At 43.1% G+C, this 15791-nt stretch overlaps 1 protein-coding gene across 7 annotated transcripts in view; it reads left to right on the top strand.

Annotated features, from left to right (window-relative positions):
• The window catches only part of SAMD12 (sterile alpha motif domain containing 12), a 455621-nt gene that overhangs the window by 378424 nt on the left and 61406 nt on the right, over window positions 1-15791 (top strand). Inside the window, exon 6 of one of the 7 annotated variants that reach the window (XM_060393456.1) lies at window positions 714-12048. The exons of the other annotated variants lie outside the window; for them this stretch is intronic. Within the exon in view, the coding sequence (XP_060249439.1) occupies window positions 714-724 (11 nt within the window). The 3' untranslated portion in view covers window positions 725-12048. Of the gene's footprint in view, window positions 1-713; window positions 12049-15791 lie in introns of those variants that run through there. 7 annotated transcript variants of the gene reach the window in all.

The raw sequence follows: 15791 nt of genomic DNA on the forward strand, positions 1-15791 counted from the left end.
CCCTGCTGCCCATTTTGTAATTATTTATTGAGAACTTGCTAGGCTCTGGTCACTTTTATGTATGTGATTTAAGAGAATTTTTACAAGCCTTTGGGTCATTGAACTAGTATTTTTATTTTTAAAGATGGGATAATGAGGGGCTGGCCATTTTCATATAGGTGATTTAGGAGAATTTTTACAAACCTTTCAGATCTGAATTATCTTTATTTTAACCATTAGGAGATGGGGACTTCATCCCCATTAGTCTTGCCCACTGTGGCCTGAAACTGGACCTGTCGCAGGACTTTATTTGAAACTGGCAAAACTCAATTTGAAAATAGGTTTTCTGTTTTGTCCCTTTTATATTAAAGTTCTTCTTATGCTTCATAGGTTAAATTAACTTTTGAGATCTAACCTAGAAAATGGCACACCAGAAATAGTTTTGATGAGGAAATGTCTTCTCATGGCAAATATGAATAGTTGTTAAAATATAACTTGTAACCACGTATGTGTACACTAGTTATGAAGAATAACTTTTGTATATTATAAGTAAATGTGTGTGTACATGTGTATATGTACAGTTATTTATTTTATATTCACTACATTGAGAAAAATTCTGAAACAATAGATCTTAAGAGGTTAACAATAGCTTTTTCTGGACAATAAGATTTAAGGTAACTTCATTTTGTTCTTTTTTCTTTCTTTCTCTGCTAATTTTTTTTCCCCCCATGGAGATGGAGCATGAATGATCATCCTTAGGAAGAAGAGAAATAAAGGAGATGGTGCACACCTGGCTCTTTAAAGATTCGGGCATATTTGGATTTTCCTCCATCTGTATTGGTTTCATCACAATAATGTGATTTAAGCGCTCAATTTGAAAGTGATTCTGTAAGATTATTAACATCTATGTGGATGTCAACATTCCAGAGACATCGACTCAGAAGTACTGAGGGTGATAACCAGGATTGAGAGAATGTTCAGGGAGATATTGGGAAGAAATACGAGAAATCAAAGGGAAGACATAGAGCTACCTGGTCTCTAGGACTGCCTCCAGGAGACTTCAGCTTGGGGGAGGTGATGAGCACGAACAGGGGGAGAGAATCACCCATTGTCGATCATCGTCTCTGAAGTCAGTCTGGGAGAGGAACAAAGGGCAGATCTCAGAGCGTGAGAGGAACCCTAGAAAGATGGGAAAACACGGCCAGAGAGACGAAGGAAAGACCAGCTCTGGGCTGTGTGCTAGAAAGTTGGAGAAACAGCACCGCCCTACAGTGGGCACTGGTGTGTTTGAAAGGCTTGCTGTGTGATGTGTTCATGGAGGAAGCAAAGGGACTCTTAGAACTCATGTCTTGGGAAGAAATGGGGCGGGAGGATGGAGGAAGAGGGAGTGAGCCCTCAGGACAGAGGGAATGGAAACAATTTAGATACGTGTTATTAATTATTGTCTCCAAAGAGCCTGATGTGGCAAAATGGACGATGACATGGGGGGTGTTACTTCAATCCCTTCCAATATAGCTCACGTCTTTTCCCGTGGGGCCTGAGTCATAGTCTCTGGAACTTTCTTTTTTCCAACAAGGAGGCTGCAGTGCTGATAGCAGCTATTGGGAAGATTGAGTGTTACATCTCTGCCATTTTTTGCAACTGTTTTTCACCCTCCTGTCAACCCCAGCCTGCAAACCCCAGGGTGGAAAGAGTCACTGGAAACTAATACTTGACATGAAGGGGATTGATTCTAGAATGATTTTTCAGAACTTAAGTTATATTCTCAAATGAGTGGTTTCTGGCCCGTGTTCCAAAAACCCTCCTCTACATCGTTCATCTTTTATCTACAACAGATGTGGCCAATTTTCCCATAGATGGAATCTATTTTATTTGCAGGCGTCTGTGGCTTAAGCATTATCATTGTCGTGATGGTGGTTGTCATTGTCATTTAAACTTCACCTGCTTCTAAGAAGTGTTTGAGACAATTTTCTTGGGTACAATGGAACCTTTTAACAAGACGGAAATGCGAGAACTTTTTCACTGAAAGGATAGTTATAAACTGTCAGCCCAAGTGTTGTGTTTCCCATTCTGAGCATTTTCTTCCTGGGTCATAGCAGACACTTGATAACTATTTGGGAATTAAATAGAAGTGGGTTTTTATTTATTTTTGGTTGCCCTGAGTCTTCGTTGCTGTGTGCGCTTTTCTCTAGTTAAGGAGACTGAAGGCCACTCTCCACTTGTGCTGCGGCTGCTCATCGTGGTGGCTTCTCTTATTGTGGAACACAGGCTTAACGCACACAAGCGGCAGTAGTTGCAGCGTGTGGGCACAGTAGTTGTGGCGCATGGGCTTAGTTCCTTCAGGACACGTGGAATTTTCCCAGACCAGGGATCAAACCCAGGTCCCCGGCATTGGCAGGTAGACTCTTAGCCACCAGAGAAGTCCAAGGGTAAGTGGGGTTTAATTTCATGTGGCTCATCTCTCTGTTGCCTATTTGTGTCATATGCATTGATCAATTTATCTTCCTTTTCTGGGGCCTGGCCTTGGTTGGGGGATAGGCCAGTTGGTTAATTCATTTGTTTGCTAACCAGCTGAATACATGCTAAATGTCAGAGTATGTGAGTACATCACCATTATATGTTCTCATCTCAGCAGCAGCAACATCAGGAACATAAACTTCCCCAAATACCTGCTGTCACCAGCAGTGACACCAAAGATAAATTAGGGACCAACTGTTTACAAGGCAGCTTGACCATAAGACACGAAAAACATGTCTTCATACCTACAAAAACAAGTAGGGCATTCTATGTAAAAGTAACCATACAGAACATGATAGTTTATAGTTTACTGTAGATAATTTAAACCATTTGCACAGAAATGGGATAAAATATGTCTTGCCACTGTTTCCGTTTTGGCATTGAGAAAACTGAGTCCTGTTACTCAGAATTTACAAACATAATGTGTCAGTCCAGGTTCTCTGGAGAAACAGAGAAACAGAACCTGTAGGAAAAGGAAAGAGATCAAGGTAGATGGATACATACGTATACACGTACTGTTAGCTGTAAGGAACTGACCCACATGATTATGGAGGCTGAGAAATTCACATTCTATTGTCTGCAAGCTGGAGACAAAGGAGAACTTATTTCCACTCCAAGTCCAAAGGCCTGAGAACCATGAGAGCTCGGTCAGTCCAAGTGTGAAATCCAAAAGCAGGAAGAGAGTGATGTCCCAGCTCAAAGACAGTCAGAGAGAGAGAATTCTTTCTCACTCAGGCGTTTGATAGATTAGCTAAGGCGCACTCACCCTGGGGGAACTCCCCTGATGGCTCAGTGGTAAGGAATCCACCTGCAGTGTGCAAGATGTGGGTTTGATCCTTGGGTGAGAGGATCCCCTGGGGGAGGAAATGGCCACCCACTCCAGTATTCTTGCCTGGGAAATCCCATGGATAGAGGAGCCTGGTGGATTATAGTCCATGGACCTACAAAGAGTTGGACCCAAATGAGTGACTAAACAATGACCCACACTGGGGAGGGCAGTCTGCTTTACTCCACCCCACTGATTCCAATGTTCATCTCACCCCCACTGACACACCTAGAAACAGTTTAACCAGCTATCTGGTGACCCTATTAAGTTGACACATAAGATTAACCATCACATGTACTTACCTGAGATTGTACCTCACAATAAGAGAGCTCACAGTCCTGAGCCTTTCCACAAGGATTCTCATCGAAAACACCAGCCACCGCCCAACCCTACTCAGTTTGGACAAAAGCTTAGATTTGTTTAGATGTGTGTATCTGCAGGTGGTTTCCGAAGGAGTATCCGGGAGAGTCCCATCTCTCACCAGAGCAGCTACAGTGGCCAAGGGCTCACCTCCCCGATGGCTGCCCGCTCTCCATCATCAAAGCCACATGACAAGCCTGTATTCAGCTTCTCACCGCATGGCATCCCTGTTCAATTCTCAGCAACACTGCCATACTCTCCTCACCCCAGTTGCCAAATTTTTCAGGAATTCCTACCAGCCCGGGACTCCTGCAGGGATGGGCAGAACAGAGGATAAAGGCAGGATGTGCCTTGTACCTCCAGAGGCTCAGATTACAGCTCCATGGGGGATGGGACTACTCAAGCCACCAGTGTGCGCCCAGGGCCCAGGCCAATCCACTCACCCATGTTGGGCAATTAATCAGCCTTTGGTAAAAGAAAGGAAGATGGGGTGGGGAGAAGATGTCTAAGAAGGAAGAAGATAGGGAAAAGAGGAGAAAATAAAAGAAAGGGAAAGTGAGAGAAAGGAGGGAGGGAAGAAGAAAGAAACATGAAAAATTAAAAGAGGAGGAAAGAGAAGAAACAGAGGACTTCCCTGGGGATCCAGTGGCTAAGACTCCACTCTCCCAATGTAGGCGGCCCAGGCTTTCCTGCATGCCACACCTGGGATCCAGCACAACCAAATAAATAAAAATTAGAGAGAAGGAGCAAAAAGAGCCAATAAAGGAAGCGAGAATGGTACTGGACTGGAACTGGACAGTAAAGTTGGATGATGACTGGGCCAGCTAAAGAGAAAAGACAGGCGTCTCCTAGCTCAGCCCTTAGCCAGCTATGGGACCTCGCACAAGTCAGCCAGCCTCTGTGGACTGTGGTGGGAGCTCTTGTTTGTAACTGGACAGAATCAGACCAGATCATCTGATGGAGCCCCTGCCTCCATCCTGGCCCTCTGAGGATCAGCACAGGCCTCCTGGCCACCCGCACTGACTCGGTCCTATTTGCTGTGCATTTTGCCCAGTCTTGCTGTTATTTGTTGTTCAGTCACTAAGTTTTGTCTGACTCTTTGCGACGGTAAAGCATCTGCCTACATTGCAGGAGACCCGGGTTCAAACCCTGGGTCGGGAAGATTCCCTAGAGAAGGAAATGGCAACTCACTCCAGTATTCTTGCCTGGAAAATCCCACGGATGGAGGAACCTGGTAGGCTACAGTCCATGGGGTCTCAAAGAGTTGGACACAATTGAGCAACTTCACTTTCACTTTTGCGACCCCATGGACTATAGCCCACCAGGCTTCTCTGTCTATGGGACTTCCTAGGCAAGAATACTGGAGTGGGTTGCCATTTCCTTCTCCAGAGGATCTTCTTTGACAAAGGGATCAAACTCACATCTCCTGCATCAGCAGGCAGATTCTTCACCACTGAGCCAAGAAACCCACAGACGTACACCTATGGCTGATTCATGTCAATGTATGGCAAAAATCACTACAATATTGTAAAGTAATTAGTCTCCAATTAACATAAGTAAGTAAATAAATAAAAATGATATGCTAAAAAAAAGAGAGAGAAACCCAGTCTTCATCTTAATAGATACGTAGTTGTCCTAGATGAACTTAGGGAGGAAAACACAGTGACAGTTTCCATAGCAGCTAAATTGCAGAACATGGAGAGGGTTTGAGAAGGACCAAGCTTATTTTACACAGCCTGCTCTTAAAGCCAAGACATAGGCAAATGCAGACCTTGGGTTCTGCCCTCTGCTGCACTCAGCCAGAGCCTGACTCGGAAGCTTCAGAAAGGAGAGTGTAAAATGAAATATAGATATTTATAATTGAAGTGTCTTTCCCCCTGGGTATCACTTTCCTTTTTTTTTTTTAATGAAAAGTCAGTCAACTGAATATTTAGCTCCCCAAGGAAGGCTCCTTGGCTGTCGATTACACCACGCACATGGGGAAAGCTCTACCGGAAAATGATGCCCGCTCTCGACTAATGATCACCTTGCTTGGGATCAGTGCGAGACAAGGTCTTTGAGGTTGGCCCGCTTTCAGCTACGAATTAGGTATTAGGTTCAGAGTATAGCCAAAAGCATTTTGTGTGCGGCTGCAAACCCAGTGGGCGCTGGATCCAATTTTATACATGTACAGGTATATCAAATAAATTTAATTTCCCCATTGAAGGTGCTTGCTTTTAATTCTGGGGCCAGCAGTGCAGAACAGTTTTGAAGATTAAATTTCCATTCCAAGAAAGTAGTTGGGGATAGAACTTCTAAAGCAGAAGTAGCCAAAAAGCAAAAGGTTTTCAGTGCTCACAGAGAAGGAAGGGGGACGGGTACAATGATCTATGGGACAATAGATAGACAAGAAGCCCCTGGTGCAAGATTACTTCTGCCACCTCGTTTCAAGCCAGATAATCGCCTTATTTATAACCAAAGTAAGGCTGGCTTTGATGCCCGGATTGTAGCAGCGGGGACCCTACTGTCATTCAAAACACCTGGGGCCCCTCTGTGTTATAGGTGGCTGCTCAGCTTCTTAAACATAACTGCAGAATGCACCTGGATTAAGTATCATTTTAAGACCAAATCCAAAGGCTTTAAGGAATAATCCTAGATCACTTCCTCCATGAAGCCCTTTCTGATTTCTGCCACTCAGCCACCACCACCTAACCACTCTTTCCTGTGTCTGGCTCAGTGAGACCCTATGCACATATCTGTGACAGCAACTATAAGAAGAGGTAGTTTTATCTTAGGGTTAAATTACTCACCTGGGTTCGATCCCTTGGTTGGGAAGATCCCCTGGAGAAGGGAAAGGCTACCCACTTCAGTATTCTGGCCTAGAGAATTCCATGGGGGTCACAAAGAGTCAGACACGACTGAGCGACTTTCACTTTCACTTCACTTTAAGTTACTCAACCTGTGTGTATGCATTTTATGCACTTTATTTATTGATTTTTGGCTGTGCTTGGTCTTCGTGGCTGCTCACAGGCTTTCTCTAGCTGTGGCGAGCGAGGTTACTCTCTAGCCGTTCTGCTCGGGCTTCCCATTGCCGTGGCTTCCCTGGTTGCGGCCGGTGGGCTCTAGAGCTCAGGCTCGGTAGTTGTGGCACACGGGCTTAGTTGCTCTGTGGCATGGGATCTTCCTGGACCAGGGATCAAACCGTGTCCCCTGCATTGGCAGGTGGATTCTTAACCTCTGGACCACCAGGAAAGTCCCTGTGCATTTTAAACGATGGCCATAATAATAAGGTTGTGAGGATTGAGTGAGAAGTACTTAAATCAGTAATTGGCACATGGTAAATATTATAGAGCTGGGGAGGGGAAAGTCTGTCTTTGACTCTCTAAAAGTCATCCCAGCTTGGCAAGAGAAAACAGCTGGTTGACTTTTGATCCCTTTGTTTAGCTCAGCATTTCATACTCTAAGCCTTGGGATATTTGAGCGGATTCAACAAACTGAACAAGTTTAGATTGTTCCCAATGATTGAGTGCCCACTGCATACAAGCAGATTCTTTACCATCTGAGTCATCAGGGAAGTCTGCTGTTTTAGGTACTTGATATAAAATATTCTATTTCATCCTTTCATAGCCCTCTGCTTTTTCCCATTCTAAATATTAGGGAAGTGAGTCTCAAAAGAGTTTCATAACTCACTTAAGATGGTACTTGATGACCCAGGATTCAAACGCATCACATTCCAGCTGCATGCTGTTTCCTTCCCTCAGCCTCCTGCACGTCGCATGGGTCAAACAGCTGGATCGTGTGCTGCCGCATGCTGGTGTGCCCTGCCCACCCACACAGACCAGCCTCCTCACACGATCTGGGAAATTCCTAGTCAGCCAGACTGGCTGTCCTTCTGTCCCAAAAGCCAGAAACTCAGCTCAGAGTAAGAGACTGGGGGACATTTGCTCAGCTTATCTTCCATCCATCCTCTCATCCCCAAACCTGGAGTGTGGGGGTGCCCTCATCAGCAGTGCCTGCTCCCAGTCACCCAATTAGTGATGAGACCAACAGCATGCTGGACCTCTAAAGCCTTCCCCCCAAGACTTCATGGTATCCTTGAAAAATAATCCTTTTCAAAGTTTGCACTTCATCTCAGATTATTCTAAGGGACTAAGCTGGTGTGTTTTTGTTTTAATATTTATTTGTTTGGCTGTGTTGTCTCTTAGTTACAGCATGCAGGATATTCTGGAATCTTTGATCTTTGTTACGGCATGTAGGATCTTCAGCTGTGGCATGTGGGATATAGATCCCCAACCAGGGATTGAACCCTGCTACATTGGGAGTGTGGAGTCTTAACACTGGACCACCAGGGAGGTCCCTAAGCTGCTGCTTAAAATAAGAGCAAAGTGAGCCTAGTATCTTACAGACAGTATCAAGAAATCCTGGCATTACTGCATGTCTTTTGTTGAGGAGAGGCTACCTGTCATTAAAATTATCTTTCCTGCTTTCTAAAATAAAAATATCTTTCACAAAGTACTATTGTGTAGGATATCCAAAGTGATTTATGAGAACAAAAACTGCAACAGAAGAAAATTATGTCTGTGTGTACCTACAGACACACATATCTACTCCCTTTTATTTAAGAAAATGAAATAATTGTCAGTTCAAGTGGTATTTTGACAATAGGGGCAATTCCACTCAGTGGATGGTTCTTGAGCATGAACAGATTCTCATGAATAAAGAGGTGCTCCTAGCTGTATTTATCTTAAAATGGATTTGTTTTAGTGAGCTGACTATTTTAAGGAGAAATATATATTAAGTTAAAAGAGTATTTTAGCAAGAAAGCTTTCTAGTGCTTTTGGTCATTTGGCACCAATCGTATTTTAATTGGCTTCCATTTATTGCACTTGTTTTCAGAAAACGGTGTTCATCTTCTGATTTTTTTTTTTTAATAAAATAGTCACCTACTCACTAACTGTTTTATCAGATAGTGGCCAAAACGAAGAGGGGACTAAGGCCAGGTTAGCAGATAAACAGTCATGATTGCCATCGGATCCTTTCCATGCCCAGGGCAGGCATCAAAAATCAATCTGATCCAGCCTTCTTCTCAACACCACCCTCTGGAAGCCACCACAAATCCATCAGTGTTGGCCACAAGTCTGATCCTGGACTATTCGTTCTTAAGTCTCTTCAAAGTTGGAGCCAAAGCTCATACAGCAGTAGCCAAGAGTAAGAACAGAACTCCATGTGGCTTAATCAAGATAGAAATATTCACTGTGGAAATCATACCATGTGATCCCAGTATTATGAACAGAAATGAAATAGTAGCTTTCCGTGTTCAGTTCAGTTCAGTTCAGTTGCTCAGTCGTGTCCAACTCTTTGCGACCCCATGAATCACAGCACGCCAGGCCTCCCTGTCCATCACCAACTCTCGGAGTTTACTCCAACTCATGTCCATTGAGTCTGTGATGCCATCTAGCCATCTCATCCTCTGTCGCCCCCTTCTCCTCCTGCCCCCAATCCCTCCCAGCATCAGAGTCTTTTCCAGTGAGTCAGCTCTTCTCATCAGGTGGCCAAAGTATTGGAGTTTTAGCTTTAGCATCTCCTTCCAATGAACACCCAGGACTGATCTCCTTCAGAATGGACTGGTTGGATCTCCTTGCAGTCCAAGGGACTCTCCAGAGTCTTCTCCAACACCACAGTTCAAAAGCATCAATTCTTTGGCTCTCAGCTTTCTTCACAGTCCAACTCTCACATCCATACATGACTATTGGAAAAACCATAGCCTTGACTAGACTGACCTTTGTTGGCAAAGTAATGTCTCTGCTTTTTAATATGCTATCTATGTTGGTCATAACTTTCCTTCCAAGGAGTAGCGTCTTTTAATTTCATGGCTGTAATCACCATCTGCAGTGATTTTGTAGGAAAACAATGAGTCATTTGGAAAGCAATTAATCATGAGACCATATTTAGGGTGAGTAAAACACAGTTCTTACTGGATATATATTTCATGTCTTCCCTTGGTGAAATGTCCCTATCCACCCATCTCCAGAGCCACTGGCCCGTTCTGCCTCTTAGGCTCTCTCACCTGAACTGCTGTAATAATTCCAACCAACCTTAAGCTCCTGTGTCTCTTTTCCATAATTATTGTTCATTGTATGTGAGTGCCTAGCACCATTTGGCACAGTGAATGAATGTGATTGAATCAATACCCGCTGAGTTCCTTATCTTCTTTAATTGTATCCTCCATTTAAAAAATGTTTTTATTGGAGTATAGTTGCTTTACAGTGTTGTGTTAGTTTCTACTATACAGCAAAGTGAATTAGCTATACGTATACATATATCCCCTCATTTTTGGATTTCCTTCCCATTTAGATCACCACAGCACTGAGTCGAGTTTCTTGAGCTATGCAGTAGGTTCTCATTAGTTATCTATTTTATACGTAGTATCAATAGTATGTATATGTCAATCCCAGTCTCCCAGTTTGTATCCTCCATTGTATAGCCACATGTAAATCTGAACATATCACTTCTTTGCCTAAAACCTTGTCTCCTTTTCACTATTGAGTGAAACCCAGAGTTCTTCCCAGTGATGCTGCCAGCCAGCCAAGCTTTGCACTTTAACATCTAGTGATACCAAACTCTTTGAAGCTCCCCACAAATATCATAATAGTTCATTCCTTTGTGCCTGTTTTCATCCTGTTCCCACTACCTGATACCCCTTTCCCACCTAACTCTAGGTCAGCCTTCAAAGCTTAGTTAAATTATTATTTCCTTAGAAATCCTCCCCTCTATCCCAGAGGTGGGGTCAATGCCTCACCACTGTTTATATTTTTATTCTAGCATTCAACCAACTGATGTTGTAATGATCTATTTTTAAATCTCCTTAAATGATTATACTTTTTGCTGCATATTGCAGAAAATCCATCTCAGACTAGATTATATTGGTTCATATAAATGAAAGAGGTACAGAGGCTTCAGGTATAATTTGATACAGAGGTTCATGGGATCACTAGGCTTCACTTTTGTATTTCTCTTGACCCAGTCTTCCTGGATTTTCCTTCAGACTAATCCCTCATGGTATCATAATGATTGCCACAACTCCTAGTACAAGTTTCCTAGTTGATACTTCTCTTCCCCTCGTGAGAAGAGAAAAGCTCTGCACTTTCTCAGATTGAGTCAGTGAACGAATGGCACCATCACCAAACCAATCATGGCTACAAAGGAGATAGGAATGTGATGATTTGTTGAGACTCCAAGCCTCGAAGGGGGCTTCCCAGGTGGCACTAGTGGCAAAGAATCCACCTGCCAATGCAGGAGATGTAAGAGAGAGAGATTCTATCCTGGGTTGGGAAGATCGAGAGTAGGAAATGGCAACCCACTCCAGCATTCTTGCCTGGGAAATCCCATGGACAGAGGAGCCTGGTGGCTAGAATCCATAGGATCACAAAGAGTTGGACCTGGCCAAAGCGACTTAGCATGGCACAACACCAAGTTTGGAAAGCTCAGGTCCTTGTAGGAAGGGGGAAGGTATGAAGAATATTTTGAAGGCCATCAACAGGATCCACTCTACTTTCCAATTAGACCAAGCTCCTAATGGTCACACATGCCCTGCTATATTTATCTTTGGGTTCCCAGCATGTAGCACCGTGCTTGATACATGCAGAGTAGATGATGAATACTCATTGGCTTAGCAGAAGGGAGCTGAGCCTGCCTGGAACTGAAAACACATATCTACCCATGCCCATGTTTGTGCATACTCCTTGCTTTAGCCCTGCAGATTCCACCTCCACGCTGACTGCCTCCTCCAGCTACTTCTCAGCCTTTCCCTATATGAATTCTCCTGCCTGAAGTGGATTCCCAGTGCCCTTATCCTGGGTTATTTTTTTCTCAGTCAAAATTCAGCTTCAACCCCACTCACACCCATCCCAGTTCCAAAAAGATCTTCTGGTTTAGAGGCTCTCTGAGGCTTCCCTTACAAGGGGAAGATTCTGTGATAAGCGCACGAACATATCACCAGAAATGATGGAAACATCAAAAGAGAATGGTTTGTCAGTCAGCCCTTTTTCATTAAGTATTCCCAGAAGGTAGCTCCTATATATCTTTTGATTATTCCTTCAGAAGAGAAAGGATAACAGAAGCAGAAAGAGACTAGACTTTGCAAACAGGTCAGGGTCAAAGCCTGGAGCCATCATCACTTCTTAACTCTTTGAAATGTTGGGCAAGTGACTTAACCTCTGTGAGCTCAGCTCCCTCCTCTGCAAAGTGAGGGATAATCCTCCTCACCTCCTCGGATCACAATAAGGGTTAAAAAAAGATAAGCCGTCAGCCATAAAAAGGAACACATTTGAGTCAGTTCCAATGAGATGGATGAACCTAGAGAAGTAAGTCAGAAAGAGAAAAACAAATATCACATATAAATGCATATATATGGGATCTAGAAAGACGGTACTGATGAACCTATTTGCAGGGCAGCAATGGAGACACATAGAAAACAGACTTACAGACTCAGGGAAGGGAAGGGAGGGGAAGGTGGAATGAATGGAGAGAGTAGCATGGGAATATATACACTACCATATGTAAACTACCTAGCCAGAGGAAATTTACTGTATGACTCAGGAAACTCAATCCCCGCTCTGTCTTAGCATCCAGAGTGCATTACTGATATATACCTAGTATTCTAAGTTCCATAGTAAAAATCTACAGGGGAACCAGGCTATTAAACCAGCTCACTGTGACTGGAGAAGCTCCTCTGAAAACTCATTCAGCCTCACGGTGTCTTGAGAATAGAAAAGTGAGATTCCTTAGCCGTCTTTGGTCATTTGTCCAGTTCCCCTCAAAGGAAGTTGTCTTCCTACTTTGACATGCCTTGGGTTTGTTTCCTTGGTAAAGCCAAAAATAAACAGCTTGCCACCTGTGATCCCTCTGAAGATCCAGGTAGGATTGTTGCGGAAGTGGGGTCTGAGGAGTCTCAGGTGTCCTCGGGGTGCTCTGGGCTCTGGCTTCCACGCACACAGCCTCTCTGATAGGAAACTCAGCACCAACCCTATTCCCATAAATAAGGCTTACTGGAAATAGGAAATAGGCCAGGAAGAGAAGTTGTTTGTTGACCTCACAACTTCAGATTTATTAGTGGACATCCCTGGTTATAAAAACCTGCATCAGGCTATTTCTGGTTATTTCTTCAGACTTTTAAACTTCCTCTTGACTCCTCTCCATATATTCTGTTTCTTCCCCTTTGTGAGTTTTTGCTACACTTTCCTTTGGAGAACAAAACAGGATTTCTCCCACTATATATATCCTTCAGGGCATTTTATCATCAACTTTTGTGGTTTTGACTGCTTGTCTCCATCCACACTGTAGAGTTCATCCCCCCTCCTCAAAAAAAAAAAAAATTGTTTTTACCTTTTTTGACCACACCATGCAACATGTGGGATCTTAGTTCCTTGACCAAGGATCAAACCCATGCCCCTTGCATTGGCAGCTCAAAGTCTTAACCACTGGACCACCAGGGAAATCCCCCAAATTTTCAGCAAACAGAAATTGTTTCTTCTCTCAGAGGAATTTTAATGCCAGCTATCAAGAATCATTACGATAACACATCCATCATATATGTGTGTGTGTGAATGGATTTTTTTTTCCCTGCAAAATGTTCAGAAAGGGCCACCCCATGGAAAGGACTGCAATTGTTTTCAAATTCCAGTGATTAAAGACAGAAGTCAGTGGCTTCATTTGATACCTGAATGGGAAGAGGACAGATATTTTATGTGTTCTTTGCCAATGGATTTCTAATAGAGGAAAAAGCCTGGTAACTCTTGGAGACAATGTTTTTGTTTGTATGTTTTCTTGGAGTATAATTGCTTTACAATATTGTCTTAAGTTTCTGCTGTACAACAAAGTGGTTCAACTATATGTATGCATATATCTCCTCCCTCTGAATCCTCCCTGCCTGCCATCCCCATCCCACCTATCGAGGTCATCACAGAGCACAGAGTTGTGCTCCCCATGTATACAGCAGCTTTGCACTGGGGATAGTGTATGTATGCCAATGCTAGTCTCCCAATTCATCCCCCCCTTCCCCTTCCCCCACTGTGTCCACATTAGAGAAAATGTTTTTAACTGTATACTCTTGAGTTTCTTGGGGAGCCAAGGAAAGAAAATGCCTGCCCAGTGTGCCTTCTCTCTCTTTCTTCATGTAGAATTCTTTCTCTCGGTAAATGCAACTGCCTTTTGCTCAGCTCTTTAAAGTTTTGCCCCTTTCCATTTTCATGAGAAGCACAACCAGAAATAAGAACTTCAGGTCATGTTTCAGGGACCCGAGCCTTCAAAGCTCCACACTGTGGGCATGGGTACAGGTTATTAAGCTAGAAAAACATGACACATCCCCTTAGGACTTGTAAGTAAAGTTGTTTTCCTTCATACAAAAGGAATGTGTGTCCATTGTCTAGAAAGTCTAGACTATACAGATAAGCAAAAGAAGAAAGTAAAAGTCAGATGCCGTTCCAGCACTAAGAAATAACCGCTGTTAATATTTCATTGCAAATGTGTTTGATCCTTCAGACATATATGTACATCTGGATAAACTGATTTTACAAAAACAAATCAGAGTTTGGGCTTGCCAGTTTTCTTTCTGAATCTCAGCTGCACAGAGCTGAATTAACTGTACTACTTGGTTTATAGCATGCAATTTTTTCAGCTCTCTCAAAGCTCTCTCTGTCTCCTCCCACTTAAGCAAAAACTACAATGTTTGACATATAATTAACATCTACTGTTGTTTTGAGTGAGAATGTTTGTAATTCATACACATGATACAGGGTTATAGATACCATAGTTTTTTTTCTTTTCTTTCATTTGACACTGGGAATCTGAGTTGCTATATATATGTGGCTTATGCTGATATATGTATATATGTATATATATATATATTATGTTGAGATATATATATATATCGGAGAAGGCACTGGCAACCCACTCCAGTACTCTTGCCTGGAAACTCCTATGGATGGAGGAACCTGGTGGGCTGCAGTCCTTGGGGTCGCAAAGAGTCAGACACGACTGAGCGACTTCCTTTTCACTTTTCATTTTCATGCGTTGGAGAAGGAAATGGCAACCCACTGCAGTGTTCTTGCCTGGAGAATCCCAGGGATGGAGGAGCCTGATGGGCTGCCATCTATGGGATCGCACAGAGTCGGACACGACTGAAGCGACTTAGCAGCAGTAGCAGCAGCGTATATGTATATAATTTGATCTTTATGAAAATCCTGAAAGCTAGGTGAAACAGATATTATTTTCCCCGTATGAATGAAGAAACTGAATTGACTTAGAGAGGTGCACTGACCTGCCCAAGTTCACATAGCTAATCGGTGGCCATGCCAAGGTCTACAGTCAAGGCTCTTGTTCCCTATCAATATCTCCCCATAGTACTTAGGAGTCAAGATCGTTTCCAACAAAAGGCAGTCGTCTTAAACTTCTCCATGAGAAAATTGTTCATAACCTGATGAAAGATCACATCAAAACATAATGTTTTCATAAGTCTGGGTTGACCTTTCATTTTTGTCTAAGAAGTAAGCCAGATGATCCTTTCCTCAAAAAAAAAAAAAAAAAAAAAGAGGTATCAGTGTGGCAGGGGTCACTCTTTTCTTTGAACACTGTCATGGGATATAAGTTTCCTTAATGAGTCCTGTTCTGAAGGTGGTGATGGCAGACAAATTATGGTTTTCAAGGTGAATCATCTCCTAAACCTGCCCTCAGGTTAGCGATGGGATGAACCATTGTGCCAAAAAGAACAGAAACTTGGATAGGAAGAATGGGAAGCAGACAAAAGTTTCTGACCATTCTCACATCAGAAAATACCCTGTTAGAAAATGAGTGTGTAGTTCCCTTTGACCTCCATGCAGACCATAAAAAGACACGTTCAAGAGAAATATTAGACTTTGGCCCCTAAAATCAGTGAATACTATCCCAGGGGTGGGACTCATGAGCGTAAGGTTGGGTGATTGTGTGCAGGGAAAGGTGAAGCCAAGTCCTCAACTCTTGCTAGTTAAGGAGAAGGTGATTGAATGATGGGCTGATGGAGGACTCATTCTTCAATGTAAGCTTAATTATATTACAGAATGCTCTTCATCAGCATTTTGTGGACAAGGAGAGAAGA

The sequence above is a fragment of the Ovis aries genome, chromosome 9, assembly GCF_016772045.2.
Source record: "Ovis aries strain OAR_USU_Benz2616 breed Rambouillet chromosome 9, ARS-UI_Ramb_v3.0, whole genome shotgun sequence".
NCBI lineage: Eukaryota > Metazoa > Chordata > Mammalia > Artiodactyla > Bovidae > Ovis > Ovis aries.